The sequence below is a fragment of the Dendrobates tinctorius genome, unplaced genomic scaffold (assembly GCF_039654945.1).
Source record: "Dendrobates tinctorius isolate UK_male_01 unplaced genomic scaffold, ASM3965494v1 ptg000054l, whole genome shotgun sequence".
Lineage (NCBI taxonomy): Eukaryota > Metazoa > Chordata > Amphibia > Anura > Dendrobatidae > Dendrobates > Dendrobates tinctorius.
The window spans coordinates 14,416,764-14,435,459 of NW_027361722.1; the positions used below are offsets into that span (position 1 = coordinate 14,416,764).

At 41.1% G+C, this 18,696-nt stretch overlaps 1 protein-coding gene and 1 long non-coding RNA gene across 3 annotated transcripts in view; one reads left to right on the forward strand and one right to left on the reverse strand.

Moving 5' to 3' along the window:
- The window catches only part of LOC141091503 (uncharacterized), a 155,309-nt gene that overhangs the window by 121,886 nt on the left and 14,727 nt on the right, over nucleotides 1-18,696 (forward strand). The gene's annotated exons all lie outside the window — the stretch shown is intronic.
- The window catches only part of STYXL2 (serine/threonine/tyrosine interacting like 2), an 80,931-nt gene that overhangs the window by 26,525 nt on the left and 35,710 nt on the right, over nucleotides 1-18,696 (reverse strand). The window contains exon 3 of the mRNA XM_073577120.1: nucleotides 13,676-13,770. Within this exon, the coding sequence (XP_073433221.1) occupies nucleotides 13,676-13,770 (95 nt within the window). The remainder of the gene's footprint in view (nucleotides 1-13,675; nucleotides 13,771-18,696) is intronic.

Consider the following 18,696-nt stretch of genomic DNA (forward strand, 5'->3'; position numbering starts at 1 on the left):
TTTATCACATGGTGCCAACGGTGGGATAACTAAGATAAGCCCCCCTGTGCCTGTGATAGCCGTATGCGGCCAAAGGTCACCCCCTGATCGTGGCAGGAAGGTCTTTATTATTAAGGGAAAAAGAAATCCAAACCTACAGGTTTCTGTGTGAAAAATTGATAGCCCTTCCCCCTTAAAACATAAATTAACTGTGGTTTAGTATAACTTCGGATGCAGAGTTCAAATTTCCTATCCACAACCAGACCTGATTACTGCCACACCTGTTCTCAATCAGTAAATCACTTAAATAGGACCTGCCTGACAAAGTGAAGTAGACCAAAAAAATCATCAAAAGCTAGACATCATGCTTCAATCCAGAGAAATTCTGGAACAAATTAGAAACAAAGTAATTGGGCTCTATCAGTCTGGAAAACGTTATAAATCCATTTCTAAAGTTTTGGGACTCCAGCGAGCCACAGTGAGAGCCATTATCCACAAATGCCAAAAAGAGAGAACAGTGGAAAACCTTCCTAGGTGACAAAAGACCCCACAACAACATTCAAAGAACAACAGGCCTTAACTTTCCTCAGTTAAGGTCAGTGTTCATGACCCCACCATAAGAAAGAGACTGAGCAAAAATGGCGTGCATAGTAAAGTTCCAAGATGAAAACCACTGCTGAGCAATAAGAACATAAAGACTCGTCTCAGTTTTGCCAGAAAACATCATGATGATCCCCATCACTTTTGGGAGAATACTCTATGGACTGACGAGACAAAAATTGAAGCAGGACAATGATCCAAAACAGACCAGCAAGTCCACCTCTGAATGGCTTAAGAAAAAGAAAATTAAGTCTTTGGAGTGACCTAGTCAAAGTCCTGTCCTTAATTCATGCTCAGAAACCCTCCAATGTGGCTGAATTACAACAATTCTACACAGAGGAGTGGCCAAAATTTCTTCAGATCATTGTAAGAGACTTATTCTCAGTTATCGCAAACACTTGATTGCAGTTGTTGTTGCTAAGGGCGGCTCAACCAGTTATTAAATTTAGGTGGCAATCACTTCTTCACACAGGGCCCTGTAAGTTTGGATTTTTTTTCTCTTAATAATAAAGCCCTTCATTTATAAACAGCATTTTGTATTTAATTGTGTAATCTTTGTGTAATATTTACATTTGTTTGGTGATCTGAAACATTTAATTGTGACAAACTGGCAAAGTAATAGGAAATCAGGGAGGGGGCAAATACTTTTTCACACCACTGTATATTACTTATCCTGTATTACACCCCAGAGTTGCATTCACTATTCTGGTGCAGTATTATCCTCCAGAGCAGCACTCACTATTCTGCTGGTGCAGTCACTGTGTACATACATTACCTTACTGATCCTGAGTTACATCCTGTATTATACTGCAGAGCTGCACTCACTATTCTGCTGGTGCAGTCACTGTGTACATTCATTACATTACTGATCCTGAGTTACATCCTGAATTATACTCCAGAGCTGCACTCACTATTCTGCTGGTGCAGTCACTGTGTACATACATTACTGATCCTGAGTTACCGCCTGTATTATACCCCAGAGCTGCACTCACTATTCTGCTGGTGCAGTCACTGTGTACATACCTTATATTACTGATCCTGAGTTACATCATGTATTATACTCCAGAGCTGCACTCACTATTCTGCTGGTGCAGTCACTGTGTACATACATTACATTACTTACAGTATCCTGTGCTGATCCTGAGCTACATCCTGTATTATACTCCAGAGCTGCACTCACTATTCTGCTGGGGCAGTCACTGTGTACATACATTACATTACTGATCCTGAGTTACATCCTGTATTATACGCCAGAGCTGCACTCACTATTTTGCTGGTGCAGTCACTGTGTACATACATTACATTACTGATCCTGAGTTACATCCTGTATTATACCCCTGAGCTGCACTCACTATTCTGCTGGTGAAGTCACTGTGTACATACATTACATTACTGATCCTGAGTTACATCCTGAATTATACTCCAGAGCTGCACTCACTATTCTGCTGGTGCAGTCACTGTGTACATACATTACATTACTGATCCTGAGTTACCGCCTGTATTATACCCCAGAGCTGCACTCACTATTCTGCTGGTGCAGTCACTGTGTACATACCTTATATTACTGATCCTGAGTTAGGCTAGTTTCACACTTGCTTTTTTTTGCAGCGCGTTTTTCCCGCAAAAAAACGCATTGAAAAAACGCATACATAAGCATACAACTGCTGCGTTTTTTTCAAGCATTTTTATGAGCATGCATGAAAAAAACGCAGCGTTTTTATGCGTTTGTATGCGTTTTTAGCGCGTTTTTACCGCGTTTGCGTTTTTTTCCAACATTTTTAGGTGGCCCCTCACACTACCCAAACCATGACTTTACTAACCCTAACCCTGACCCTAACCCTAACCCTAACCCTGACCCTAACCCTAACCCTAACCCTGACCCTAACCCTTAACCAAATCATACTTAACCCTAACCCAAACCCTAAACCCTAACTAACCCTAACCCTAACCCTAACCCTGACCCTAACCCTAACCCTAACCCTGACCCTAACCCTAACCCTAACCCTAACCCTGACCCTAACCCTAACCCTGACCCTAACCCTTAACAAAACCATACTTAACCCTAACCCTAACCCTAACCCTAACCCTAATCCTGACCCTAACCCTGACCCTAACCCTAACCCTAACCCTAACCCTGACCCTAACCCTTAACAAAACCATACTTAACCCTAATCCTGACCCTAACCCTGACCCTAATCCTTAACAAAACCATACTTAACCCTAATCCTGACCCTAACCCTGACCCTAACCCTAACCCTAACCCTGACCCTAACCCTAACCCTAACCCTGACCCTAACCCTTAACAAAACCATACTTAACCCTAATCCTGACCCTAACCCTGACCCTAATCCTTAACAAAACCATACTTAACCCTAATCCTGACCCTAACCCTGACCCTAACCCTAACCCTGACCCTAACCCTAACCCTAACCCTAACCCTGACCCTAACCCTTAACAAAACCATACTTAACCCTAATCCTGACCCTAACCATGACCCTAATCCTTAACAAAACCATACTTAACCCTAACCCTGACCCTAACCCTAACCCTAACCCTGACCCTGACCATAACCCTAACCCTAAACCCCCTTAACTAACCCTAACTCTAACCCAAACCCCTAAATTCCATGGTTTAAAAAAAAAAACGCATATGCAAAAAAACGCATACATGAGCATGCCAGTGCGCACATATGCGCATCCATAGGCTATAATGGCCATTTTTAGCGCAAAACGTGCGCATATGTGCGCATGCGCTTTTTTGCAGGGCCAAAAAATGCAACATGCTGCGTCTGGAAAATCCCAACGCACACCCCAAAAAAACGCAGCGCATGAAAATCGCATACATGCGCTGACCAGTGCGCAGGTATGCGCACCCATGTTAAATATAGGGGAAAAAACGCATGCGCAGGTGTGCGTTTTTTTCCAGCGCTAAAAAACGCAAATGTGAAACCAGCCTCACATCATGTATTATACTCCAGAGCTGCACTCACTATTCTGCTGGTGCAGTCACTGTGTACATACATTACATTACTTACAGTATCCTGTGCTGATCCTGAGCTACATCCTGTATTATACTCCAGAGCTGAACTCACTATTCTGTTGGGGCAGTCACTGTGTACATACATTACATTACTGATCCTGAGTTACATCCTGTATTATACTCCAGAGCTGCACTCACTATTTTGCTGGTGCAGTCACTGTGTACATACATTACATTACTGATCCTGAGTTACATCCTGTATTATACCCCTGAGCTGCACTCACTATTCTGCTGGTGAAGTCACTGTGTACATACATTACATTACTGATCCTGAGTTACATCCTGTATTATTCTCCAGAGCTGCACTCACTATTCTGCTGGTGCAGTCACTGTGTACATGCATTACTGATCCTGCGTTACATCCTGTATTATACTCCAGAGCTGCACTCACTGTTCTGCTGGTGCAGTCACTGTGTACATACATTACTGATCCTGAATTACATCCTGTATTATACTCCAGAGCTGCACTCACTATTCTGCTGGTGCAGTCACTGTGTACATACATTACATTACTGATCCTGACTAAAAATCCTGTATTATACCCCAGAGCTGCACTCACTATTCTGCTGGTGCAGTCACTGTGTACAAACATTAAATTACTGATCCTGAGTTACATCCTGTATTATACTCCAGAGCTGCACTCACTATTCTGCTGGTGCAGTCACTGTGTGCATACATTACATTACTGATCCAGAGTTACCTCCTGTATTATACTCCAGAGCTGCACTCACTATTCTGCTGGTGCAGTCACTGTGTACAAACATTAAATTACTGATCCTGAGTTACATCCTGTATTATACTCCAGAGCTGCACTCACTATTCTGCTGGTGCAGTCACTGTGTGCATACATTACATTACTGATCCAGAGTTACCTCCTGTATTATACTCCAGAGTTGCACTCACTATTCTGCTGGTGCAGTCACTGTGTACATACATTACATTACTGATCCAGTTACATCCTGCATTATACCCCAGAGCTGCACTCACTATTCTGCTGGTGCAGTCACTGTGTACATACATTACATTACTGATCCTCAGTTACATCCTGTATTATACCCCAGGGCTGCACTCACTATTCTGCTGGTGCAGTCACTGTGTATATATATTACATTACTGACCCTGAGTTACATTCTGTATTATACTCCAGATCTGCACTCACTATTCTGCTGGTGCAGTCACTGTGTACATCCATTACATTACTGATCCTGAGTTACATCCTGTATTATACTCCAGAGCTGCACTCACTATTCTGCTGGTGCAGTCACTATGTACATACATTACATTACTGATCCTGAGTTACATCCTGTATTATACGCCAGAGCTGCACTCACTATTTTGCTGGTGCAGTCACTGTGTACATACATTACATTACTGATCCTGAGTTACATCCTGTATTATACCCCTGAGCTGCACTCACTATTCTGCTGGTGAAGTCACTGTGTACATACATTACATTACTGATCCTGAGTTACATCCTGTATTATTCTCCAGAGCTGCACTCACTATTCTGCTGGTGCAGTCACTGTGTACATACATTACATTACTGATCCTGCGTTACATCCTGTATTATACTCCAGAGCTGCACTCACTATTCTGCTGGTGCAGTCACTGTGTACATACATTACTGATCCTGAGTTACATCCTGTATTATACTCCAGAGCTGCACTCACTATTCTGCTGGTGCAGTCAATGTGTACATACATTACAGATCCTCAGTTACATCCTGTATTATACTCCAGAGCTGCACTCACTATTCTGCTGGTGCAGTCACTGTGTGCATACATTACATTACTGATCCAGAGTTACCTCCTGTATTATACTCCAGAGCTGCACTCACTATTCTGCTGGTGCAGTCACTGTGTACATACATTACTGATCCAGAGTTACATCCTGCATTATACCCCAGAGCTGCATTCACTATTCTGCTGGTACAGTCACTGTGTACATACATTACATTACTGATCCTCAGTTACATCCTGTATTATACCCCAGGGCTGCACTCACTATTCTGCTGGTGCAGTCACTGTGTATATATATTACATTACTGACCCTGAGTTACATTCTGTATTATACTCCAGATCTGCACTCACTATTCTGCTGGTGCAGTCACTGTGTACATCCATTACATTACTGATCCTGAGTTACATCCTGTATTATACTCCAGAGCTGCACTCACTATTCTGCTGGTGCAGTCACTATGTACATACATTACATTACTGATCCTGAGTTACATCCTGTATTATACGCCAGAGCTGCACTCACTATTTTGCTGGTGCAGTCACTGTGTACATACATTACATTACTGATCCTGAGTTACATCCTGTATTATACCCCTGAGCTGCACTCACTATTCTGCTGGTGAAGTCACTGTGTACATACATTACATTACTGATCCTGAGTTACATCCTGTATTATTCTCCAGAGCTGCACTCACTATTCTGCTGGTGCAGTCACTGTGTACATACATTACATTACTGATCCTGCGTTACATCCTGTATTATACTCCAGAGCTGCACTCACTATTCTGCTGGTGCAGTCACTGTGTACATACATTACTGATCCTGAGTTACATCCTGTATTATACTCCAGAGCTGCACTCACTATTCTGCTGGTGCAGTCAATGTGTACATACATTACAGATCCTCAGTTACATCCTGTATTATACTCCAGAGCTGCACTCACTATTCTGCTGGTGCAGTCACTGTGTGCATACATTACATTACTGATCCAGAGTTACCTCCTGTATTATACTCCAGAGCTGCACTCACTATTCTGCTGGTGCAGTCACTGTGTACATACATTACTGATCCAGAGTTACATCCTGCATTATACCCCAGAGCTGCATTCACTATTCTGCTGGTACAGTCACTGTGTACATACATTACATTACTGATCCTCAGTTACATCCTGTATTATACCCCAGGGCTGCACTCTCTATTCTGCTGGTGAAGTCACTGTGTATATATATTACATTACTGACCCTGAGTTACATCCTGTATTATACTCCAGAGCTGCACTCACTATTCTGCTGGTGCAGTCACTGTGTACATCCATTACATTACTGATCCTGAGTTACATCCTGTATTATACTCCAGAGCTGCACTCACTATTCTGCTGGTGCAGTCACTGTGTACATACATTACTGATCCTGAGTTACCGCCTGTATTATACCCCAGAGCTGCACTCACTATTCTGCTGGTGCAGTCACTGTGTACATACCTTATATTACTGATCCTGAGTTACATCATGTATTATACTCCAGAGCTGCACTCACTATTCTGCTGGTGCAGTCACTGTGTACATACATTACATTACTTACAGTATCCTGTGCTGATCCTGAGCTACATCCTGTATTATACTCCAGAGCTGCACTCACTATTCTGCTGGGGCAGTCACTGTGTACATACATTACATTACTGATCCTGAGTTACATCCTGTATTATACGCCAGAGCTGCACTCACTATTTTGCTGGTGCAGTCACTGTGTACATACATTACATTACTGATCCTGAGTTACATCCTGTATTATACCCCTGAGCTGCACTCACTATTCTGCTGGTGAAGTCACTGTGTACATACATTACATTACTGATCCTGAGTTACATCCTGAATTATACTCCAGAGCTGCACTCACTATTCTGCTGGTGCAGTCACTGTGTACATACATTACATTACTGATCCTGAGTTACCGCCTGTATTATACCCCAGAGCTGCACTCACTATTCTGCTGGTGCAGTCACTGTGTACATACCTTATATTACTGATCCTGAGTTAGGCTAGTTTCACACTTGCTTTTTTTTGCAGCGCGTTTTTCCCGCAAAAAAACGCATTGAAAAAACGCATACATAAGCATACAACTGCTGCGTTTTTTTCAAGCATTTTTATGAGCATGCATGAAAAAAACGCAGCGTTTTTATGCGTTTGTATGCGTTTTTAGCGCGTTTTTACCGCGTTTGCGTTTTTTTCCAACATTTTTAGGTGGCCCCTCACACTACCCAAACCATGACTTTACTAACCCTAACCCTGACCCTAACCCTAACCCTAACCCTGACCCTAACCCTAACCCTAACCCTGACCCTAACCCTTAACCAAATCATACTTAACCCTAACCCAAACCCTAAACCCTAACTAACCCTAACCCTAACCCTAACCCTGACCCTAACCCTAACCCTAACCCTGACCCTAACCCTAACCCTAACCCTAACCCTGACCCTAACCCTAACCCTGACCCTAACCCTTAACAAAACCATACTTAACCCTAACCCTAACCCTAACCCTAACCCTAATCCTGACCCTAACCCTGACCCTAACCCTAACCCTAACCCTAACCCTGACCCTAACCCTTAACAAAACCATACTTAACCCTAATCCTGACCCTAACCCTGACCCTAATCCTTAACAAAACCATACTTAACCCTAATCCTGACCCTAACCCTGACCCTAACCCTAACCCTAACCCTGACCCTAACCCTAACCCTAACCCTGACCCTAACCCTTAACAAAACCATACTTAACCCTAATCCTGACCCTAACCCTGACCCTAATCCTTAACAAAACCATACTTAACCCTAATCCTGACCCTAACCCTGACCCTAACCCTAACCCTGACCCTAACCCTAACCCTAACCCTAACCCTGACCCTAACCCTTAACAAAACCATACTTAACCCTAATCCTGACCCTAACCATGACCCTAATCCTTAACAAAACCATACTTAACCCTAACCCTGACCCTAACCCTAACCCTAACCCTGACCCTGACCATAACCCTAACCCTAAACCCCCTTAACTAACCCTAACTCTAACCCAAACCCCTAAATTCCATGGTTTAAAAAAAAAAACGCATATGCAAAAAAACGCATACATGAGCATGCCAGTGCGCACATATGCGCATCCATAGGCTATAATGGCCATTTTTAGCGCAAAACGTGCGCATATGTGCGCATGCGCTTTTTTGCAGGGCCAAAAAATGCAACATGCTGCGTCTGGAAAATCCCAACGCACACCCCAAAAAAACGCAGCGCATGAAAATCGCATACATGCGCTGACCAGTGCGCAGGTATGCGCACCCATGTTAAATATAGGGGAAAAAACGCATGCGCAGGTGTGCGTTTTTTTCCAGCGCTAAAAAACGCAAATGTGAAACCAGCCTCACATCATGTATTATACTCCAGAGCTGCACTCACTATTCTGCTGGTGCAGTCACTGTGTACATACATTACATTACTTACAGTATCCTGTGCTGATCCTGAGCTACATCCTGTATTATACTCCAGAGCTGAACTCACTATTCTGTTGGGGCAGTCACTGTGTACATACATTACATTACTGATCCTGAGTTACATCCTGTATTATACTCCAGAGCTGCACTCACTATTTTGCTGGTGCAGTCACTGTGTACATACATTACATTACTGATCCTGAGTTACATCCTGTATTATACCCCTGAGCTGCACTCACTATTCTGCTGGTGAAGTCACTGTGTACATACATTACATTACTGATCCTGAGTTACATCCTGTATTATTCTCCAGAGCTGCACTCACTATTCTGCTGGTGCAGTCACTGTGTACATGCATTACTGATCCTGCGTTACATCCTGTATTATACTCCAGAGCTGCACTCACTGTTCTGCTGGTGCAGTCACTGTGTACATACATTACTGATCCTGAATTACATCCTGTATTATACTCCAGAGCTGCACTCACTATTCTGCTGGTGCAGTCACTGTGTACATACATTACATTACTGATCCTGACTAAAAATCCTGTATTATACCCCAGAGCTGCACTCACTATTCTGCTGGTGCAGTCACTGTGTACAAACATTAAATTACTGATCCTGAGTTACATCCTGTATTATACTCCAGAGCTGCACTCACTATTCTGCTGGTGCAGTCACTGTGTGCATACATTACATTACTGATCCAGAGTTACCTCCTGTATTATACTCCAGAGCTGCACTCACTATTCTGCTGGTGCAGTCACTGTGTACAAACATTAAATTACTGATCCTGAGTTACATCCTGTATTATACTCCAGAGCTGCACTCACTATTCTGCTGGTGCAGTCACTGTGTGCATACATTACATTACTGATCCAGAGTTACCTCCTGTATTATACTCCAGAGTTGCACTCACTATTCTGCTGGTGCAGTCACTGTGTACATACATTACATTACTGATCCAGTTACATCCTGCATTATACCCCAGAGCTGCACTCACTATTCTGCTGGTGCAGTCACTGTGTACATACATTACATTACTGATCCTCAGTTACATCCTGTATTATACCCCAGGGCTGCACTCACTATTCTGCTGGTGCAGTCACTGTGTATATATATTACATTACTGACCCTGAGTTACATTCTGTATTATACTCCAGATCTGCACTCACTATTCTGCTGGTGCAGTCACTGTGTACATCCATTACATTACTGATCCTGAGTTACATCCTGTATTATACTCCAGAGCTGCACTCACTATTCTGCTGGTGCAGTCACTATGTACATACATTACATTACTGATCCTGAGTTACATCCTGTATTATACGCCAGAGCTGCACTCACTATTTTGCTGGTGCAGTCACTGTGTACATACATTACATTACTGATCCTGAGTTACATCCTGTATTATACCCCTGAGCTGCACTCACTATTCTGCTGGTGAAGTCACTGTGTACATACATTACATTACTGATCCTGAGTTACATCCTGTATTATTCTCCAGAGCTGCACTCACTATTCTGCTGGTGCAGTCACTGTGTACATACATTACATTACTGATCCTGCGTTACATCCTGTATTATACTCCAGAGCTGCACTCACTATTCTGCTGGTGCAGTCACTGTGTACATACATTACTGATCCTGAGTTACATCCTGTATTATACTCCAGAGCTGCACTCACTATTCTGCTGGTGCAGTCAATGTGTACATACATTACAGATCCTCAGTTACATCCTGTATTATACTCCAGAGCTGCACTCACTATTCTGCTGGTGCAGTCACTGTGTGCATACATTACATTACTGATCCAGAGTTACCTCCTGTATTATACTCCAGAGCTGCACTCACTATTCTGCTGGTGCAGTCACTGTGTACATACATTACTGATCCAGAGTTACATCCTGCATTATACCCCAGAGCTGCATTCACTATTCTGCTGGTACAGTCACTGTGTACATACATTACATTACTGATCCTCAGTTACATCCTGTATTATACCCCAGGGCTGCACTCACTATTCTGCTGGTGCAGTCACTGTGTATATATATTACATTACTGACCCTGAGTTACATTCTGTATTATACTCCAGATCTGCACTCACTATTCTGCTGGTGCAGTCACTGTGTACATCCATTACATTACTGATCCTGAGTTACATCCTGTATTATACTCCAGAGCTGCACTCACTATTCTGCTGGTGCAGTCACTATGTACATACATTACATTACTGATCCTGAGTTACATCCTGTATTATACGCCAGAGCTGCACTCACTATTTTGCTGGTGCAGTCACTGTGTACATACATTACATTACTGATCCTGAGTTACATCCTGTATTATACCCCTGAGCTGCACTCACTATTCTGCTGGTGAAGTCACTGTGTACATACATTACATTACTGATCCTGAGTTACATCCTGTATTATTCTCCAGAGCTGCACTCACTATTCTGCTGGTGCAGTCACTGTGTACATACATTACATTACTGATCCTGCGTTACATCCTGTATTATACTCCAGAGCTGCACTCACTATTCTGCTGGTGCAGTCACTGTGTACATACATTACTGATCCTGAGTTACATCCTGTATTATACTCCAGAGCTGCACTCACTATTCTGCTGGTGCAGTCAATGTGTACATACATTACAGATCCTCAGTTACATCCTGTATTATACTCCAGAGCTGCACTCACTATTCTGCTGGTGCAGTCACTGTGTGCATACATTACATTACTGATCCAGAGTTACCTCCTGTATTATACTCCAGAGCTGCACTCACTATTCTGCTGGTGCAGTCACTGTGTACATACATTACTGATCCAGAGTTACATCCTGCATTATACCCCAGAGCTGCATTCACTATTCTGCTGGTACAGTCACTGTGTACATACATTACATTACTGATCCTCAGTTACATCCTGTATTATACCCCAGGGCTGCACTCTCTATTCTGCTGGTGAAGTCACTGTGTATATATATTACATTACTGACCCTGAGTTACATTCTGTATTATACTCCAGAGCTGCACTCACTATTCTGCTGGTGCAGTCACTGTGTACATCCATTACATTACTGATCCTGAGTTACATCCTGTATTATACTCCAGAGCTGCACTCACTATTCTGCTGGTGCAGTCACTGTGTACATACATTACAGATCCTCAGTTACATCCTGTATTATACTCCAGAGCTGCACTCACTATTCTGCTGGTGCAGTCACTGTGTACATACATTACATTACTGATCCAGAGTTACCTCCTGTATTATACTCCAGAGTTGCACTCACTATTCTGCTGGTGCAGTCACTGTGTACATACATTACATTACTGATCCAGAGTTACATCCTGTATTATACTCCACAGCTGCACTCACTATTCTGCTGGTGCAGTCACTGTGTACATACATTACATTACTGATCCTGAGTTACATCCTGTATTATACCCCAGGGCTGCACTCACTATTCTGTTGGTGCAGTTACTGTGTATATATATTACATTACTGACCCTGAGTTACATTCTGTATTATACTCCAGAGCTGCACTCACTATTCTGCTGGTGCAGTCACTGTATACATACATTACTGATCCTGAGTTACATCCTGTATTATACTCCAGAGCTGCACTCACTATTCTGCTGGTGCAGTCACTGTGTACATACATTACATTACTGATCCTGAGTTACATCCTGTATTATACTCCAGAGCTGCACTCACTATTCTGCTGGTGCAGTCACTGTGTACATACATTACATTACTGATCCTGAGTTACATCCTGTATTATACTCCAGAGCGGGAGGAGGGTGGGGTGGATGTTACTATTTCTGCATTAGTCGACTGAGGATGCTTTTTTTAAATAATGAACAAGCACGGTATCCTGTGAGATTTCAGCTCTGAAGTTTGCAGAATTGTTAATGAAACTCTAGAGTATAGCTCAAGCTGCTTAGAAGGGGCAGAATATTTATCTTTTCATGGAGAATTTGGTGTCAAAACAATAATTGAAAAGAAAGTGCTGAAGAGGAGGAAGAAGCATCCGGAGAGGACCCCCAAATGACGAGAGCATATGGCATTAAAAATGGATGGCATGTCTTCCTCACACATACTGGTGTCAGTGGTTACATGCTGAAAATTACACGACTGGAAAGAGTGACCTCAAAAATTAACTCAATTGCTGAGTAAGGGGTCAGGATGGGATTTGCCCCCCCATGAGAATAAATTAGTGACAGCCGAGATGGGGGGAGGGGGAAATCATTTTGTAATGGCTTCATGTGGATAAAATGTAGAAAGATTGTAAAATTGGTGACTATAGAGACAATTTTGTAAATTATCTAGCTATTATCTACATATTATATCTCTATTATCTGTCTATTATCTATCTATTATCTACCGATCTATTATCTATCTATCTATTATCTATGTATCTACTATCTATCTATTATCTATCTATTATCTATTATCTATCTATTATCTATCTATATATTATCTATCTATTATCTATGTATCTACTATCTATTATCTGTATATTATCTATTATCTATGTATCTATTATCTATCTATTATCTACCAATCTATTATCTATCTATCTATTATCTATGTATCTATTATCTATCTATTATCTGTATATTATCTATCTATATTTTATCTATTATCTATCTATTATCTATGTATCTATTATCTATCTATAATCTATCTATATATTATTCTATCTATCTTTGTCTATCTGATGTCACAGACATAAAGTGGATTATTCCCTACCATAAACTATCTTGTAGACCCCCTCCGTCCATACATAAGCAGTGGACACAATCCTCCTCCTTCCAGGAGCAGTCGTTGACATTACCTTCGCTTATAATCTTCTTGGCGGCCACTGCAGATGATAGGTGTATTGGTTCCATGAAGATACTCTCTGTGTACGCGTCCGAGACCATGGAGAGGCTGCAAATGCAAAAGTGAAGGTCAAATATCTGTACAATTCAGAAAATGAATATTTTAGAGGAATGAGGATGTATCTAATCCTTTTGTGTGTGATACTGTCTGCTGAGCCTGTGTATCTAAGCTCATCATGTGTTATACTGGCCTATCATGTGGGTAATTCATATCTTCCAATAGTCTTGGATCCAGTGGGACAAGTTGATAGAGATGTTCTGCTGTTCCAGGAGGTCAGGGCTATGTCCTGACTCCATCTCGATAGCACGGTGATGCCAACGTGTCTCCTCCATACTGCTCCTCTAACTAAGGACCATGGTGGTCCTATCTGTCTGTGTTCAGTGATTAACTCTCTGCTTTTCCTAACATCTGGGCTTCCCTGGGATTCAAACTCACAACTTATTTCATGGTAGGCAGCAGCTTCAGCTGTGAGCCTCACACCGTATTACCAATGATTGGACAATTTAGATTATGTTCTTCTTCTTTATAGGCACATTGAACTGGTACATAGAGATACAGCTGTAAATACCACTGCACCTCAATGTGCTAAAATATATATGCACCGTCGCTCTTCCCTGATATGAGTGGGCGGTCACATGACAGCATGTATTTGATTAGCATACTTGTGGTCACCTACTGCATGATCTGTGCCTCTTTTTCTTCTTGTAAGGTTGGGAATATGGGTGCTGAGACGAGCATCTAAGCTTATGATATTTGATACTGTCTGCAGAGCTCACTATCTAAGCCTATGATATGTAATACTGTCTGCTGGGCCGAGTATCTAAGTCTATGATATGTAATACTGTGTGCTGGGCCGAGTATCTAAGCCTAAGATATGTGATACTGTCAGCTGGAACGAGTATCTAAGCCGATGACATGTGATACAGTCTTTTCTGCTCAGTATCTAAGGAGCTGATAAGAGACACTTTCTGCTGGGTTGAGTATCTAAGCTCATGGTATGTGACAATATCTGCTGAGCTCAGTATCTCAGCCTATGATATGTGATACCATCTGCTGGAACGAGTATCTAAGCCGATGACATGTGATACAGTCTTTTCTGCTCAGTATCTAAGGAGCTGATAAGAGACACTTTCTGCTGGGTTGAGTATCTAAGCTCATGGTATGTGACAATATCTGCTGGGCTCAGTATCTCAGCCTATGATATGTGATACCATCTGCTGGAACGAGTATCTAAGCCGATGACATGTGATACAGTCTGTTCCGCTCAGTATCTAAGGAGCTGATATGAGACACTTTCTGCTGGGGTTGAGTATCTAAGCTCGTGGTATGTGACATTATCTGCTGGGCTCAGTATCTCAGCCTATGAGATGAGATACCGTCAGAGTACCTCAGGGCACTACTCTCCGCATCATGTAACGTTGCTGTCAGTATAGTCTATCTGGACAGTGCACTACTCCACCTATCATCTGTCATACATGATAAAACTACATGAGAATGATAAAGATTTCCATAAGTCCATGATTTCTGGCTTCTGCCCTGAGATTGCAGCCTGTGGTACGAGGCCCAGTGCAGACTCGGGGGGCTGTGACTGACGTGGCGGGGGCTGTGTGGAGAGCAGAAAAATCTGGGACAACATCTACTGTACATGGAGTTTGTTTACACTTTGCAGCAGTCACAAAGCAAACCGCAGACCTGGAAACTATATGATGTGTCATAGTCATATGGGTCCTCACAGCAACCAATCATATCGCAGCTCTCAAGTCTTTAACTGCTCTTCTAAAATGAAAACCGTGCTGTGATTGGTCGCTATGGGCAACAATGACAGTGCCATAAATCTGCTTATTATATAGGTGCTCTGTAATAATTTGCAGAGGCCGCATGTGGTGGTCACTGCCCTCCACTGCATCAGCAGTTACCATGGAAACTCATCTTTGCTTTACAGATAAATGTGGCAGCGGCCATCCGTGCTCATCGCCTTATGTTTATCCCAGTGTACGGTCCCGGTAATCTGCTGCCAGTCACAGGGCGACCCCTTCGAGGAGACCCTGACATACTGTCTGCAAAATCCTGGACTGTCCATGGAAAAGAGCAAAGTGTTTATATACATTCTAAAGTCATTATTAATGTAAATACTTTTATGCCTAAAAATGACAAAAGTATTAAATTAGTGACACCTTTATTGGCTAACACAATTGGTTAGTCACTTAAGATGTCACTTAAGCGCAGCCGTCTACCAGGACATTTTAGAGCTCTTCATGCTTCCCTCTGCCGACAAGCTTTATGGAGATGGAAATGTCATTCTCCAGCAGGACTTGGCCCCTGTCCACACGGCCAAAAGTACCAATACCTGGTGTACACACAACAGTATCACTGGGCTTGATTGGCAGCAAACTCTCCTGACCTTAACCCCATAGAGAATCTATGGAGTATTGTCAAGAGGAAGATGAGAGACACCAGACCCAACAATGCAGACGAGCTGAAGGCTGCTATCAAAGCAACCTGGGCTTCCATAACCCCTCAGCAGTGCCACAGGCTGATCGCCTCCATGCCACGCCGCATTGATGCAGCAATTGATGCCAAAGGAGCCCGACCAAGTATTGAGTGCATTTACTGATCATACATATCAGTAGGACAACATTTCAGATTTTAAAATCATTTTTACAAGCTAGTGCTATAAAGTATTCTAATTTCCTGAGATAATGACTTTTGGGTTGTCATTGGCTGTAAGCCATAATCATCAGTATTACCAGAAATAAACACGTGGAATAGATCACTCTGTGTGTAATGGCTCTATAGAATCTATTTTTATTTATTCATTTGACTCATTTATATAGCGCCATTAATTCCACAGCACTTTACAGACATTATCATCGCTGTCCCCGATGGGGCTCACAATCTAAATTCCCTATCAGTATGTCTTTGGAATGTGGGAGGAAACCCACGCAAACATGGGGAGAACATACAAACTCCTTGAAGAAGTTGTTCTTGGTGGGATTTGAACCACGAGTTTCACTTTTTGTATTGAAGAACTGAAATAAATTAACTTTCTGATGATATTCTAAATGTGTGAGATGCACCTGTATCTATTATCTATCTATTTTTTTGTAATTATTATTATTATTTCCCTCCATCGTCCCCTTTGTTCGGAGCTGTTCCACGCTGCCTCTCGAACCATCCTCAATCTTCCTCTGTTTTACAATTTCTTTACCGCACACACATTTGTTCTCAATTTGGTTCCGCTTGCAGCAAAGGGTTAATCTTCCAGCCACAGAAAATTCCGACCAAACTCCATTTGTTTCTTACGCTTCGCTGTAATTTTAGTTGTTTTTATCGTCCGTTCCTTTTTTAATGTCGCTTATTTATTTATTTCATTCTCCCCCTTTTCCTCCCTTCAAAGCAATGTTCCAAAAAAATCCCAATTATACGTCCGCCAGACCGGGCGCAGATGTATGCAACCTTGGTACAAAAAACATATCAGACGGATACATTTAAAAAAAAGAAAAAAAAAAAAGGAAAGAAGAAAAAACCCTGTTTCTGCAGTGAAAATAATGGCAGGGGATTCAATCAGCGAGCGCCGGTGGTTTCCGTATCCAAGGTGACAGAACTAGCCCTCTACATTCATCATGTTATATATTACCAACGGATCGATACCAGGGTAGCCATCTGGATACAGGTCGAGAGGGAAGGATCATCAAGCCTTGTGTTTTTCATGTCATTCACAAAGCATTCTGGGAGTTATGAGATGGACGCCTCATCTTGCGTTTTTAGCCCTGCTTTTCTCCAAAGAGAATTAAAGGGCAGAAAATGACATATTTTTTTTTCTGTGCATTAAAAAAAAAAAGCTTCCCTTTCGCTGTAAATTCTAAAAAATATATATTATGATTAGAAATTTTTTATGCTTTTTTATTATTTTTTTTTTACACTACGTTATAATTTGAAAATTTGAAAAAAAAAAAACGCTTTTTATTTTAATTTGCTTTATTTCTTCTTTATTTTTCTATTCTATTTAGTCCTAATTTTAACCTTTGATTTGTCATAATTTTTTTATGTTTTTTTTTTTATTTTACAATGAATCTAAAAAAGGTTAATAAATATATAACATCAGAAAAAAAAATTGAATAAAATGTACTTTTTTTTCCATTTCATGATATTTAACGCTTAGTATATTTTTGGATCAAATAATGTTTTTTAAGCTTCTGTCCTTCAAACAAAACTGACTCCCAGGAAACTTAAAAAGACAGCAAGTGGGGAAAAAAAATCTGATATAAAAAGAAAAATAATAAAGAGTAAAAAATAGAAATAAGGGTAAAATAATGGATAAAATAGATGAAAAAAGAATAATAGATAAAATTGATAAAAAAAAATGGAAATAAAAAGGCAGAATGATAGCTAAAATAGATATAAAAAATAGAAATAAAAGCTAAAATAATGGAAACAAATAAAATAATAGATAAAATAGATAAAAAATGAAAAAAGGTAGAATAGCTAAAAAAGGAAAATAATATTAAAACAAAATTGGTTCAAATATGGGATTGTTATATATAAATATAAGGTAGTCTTGTATATTTTTAGCCCAAGCCTATACTTACAGATTATTATCAGGAAAAGTGTGAAAAAAAATCCATCCACAGTCAATGATATATCAGCCGCTCTTTGCTGGAGCGTTGTACCGGCTAAGAACAGCAATTTTATAGCGTTCAGTTGAAAATAGGTCGCCAAAAAGGACAGACATCATAAAAGTATTTATATGGCACTGTGGGATTCTGCAGTTTTCTAATAAACAGGGCATATGGTTATATTTAAAAATAAACCAAAAAATGGGAAAAATCTGGTTGAAAGATTCCCACTATAAAAATATATTTAAAAGAATATTTTTTTCTAACAGTCTCATATAAATTACATATTATTCACTGAAAAAGGTCCCGCGGCTTCTCACTAAATGTACAACAAAAAAAAAAATCACTTTTTCTGTAG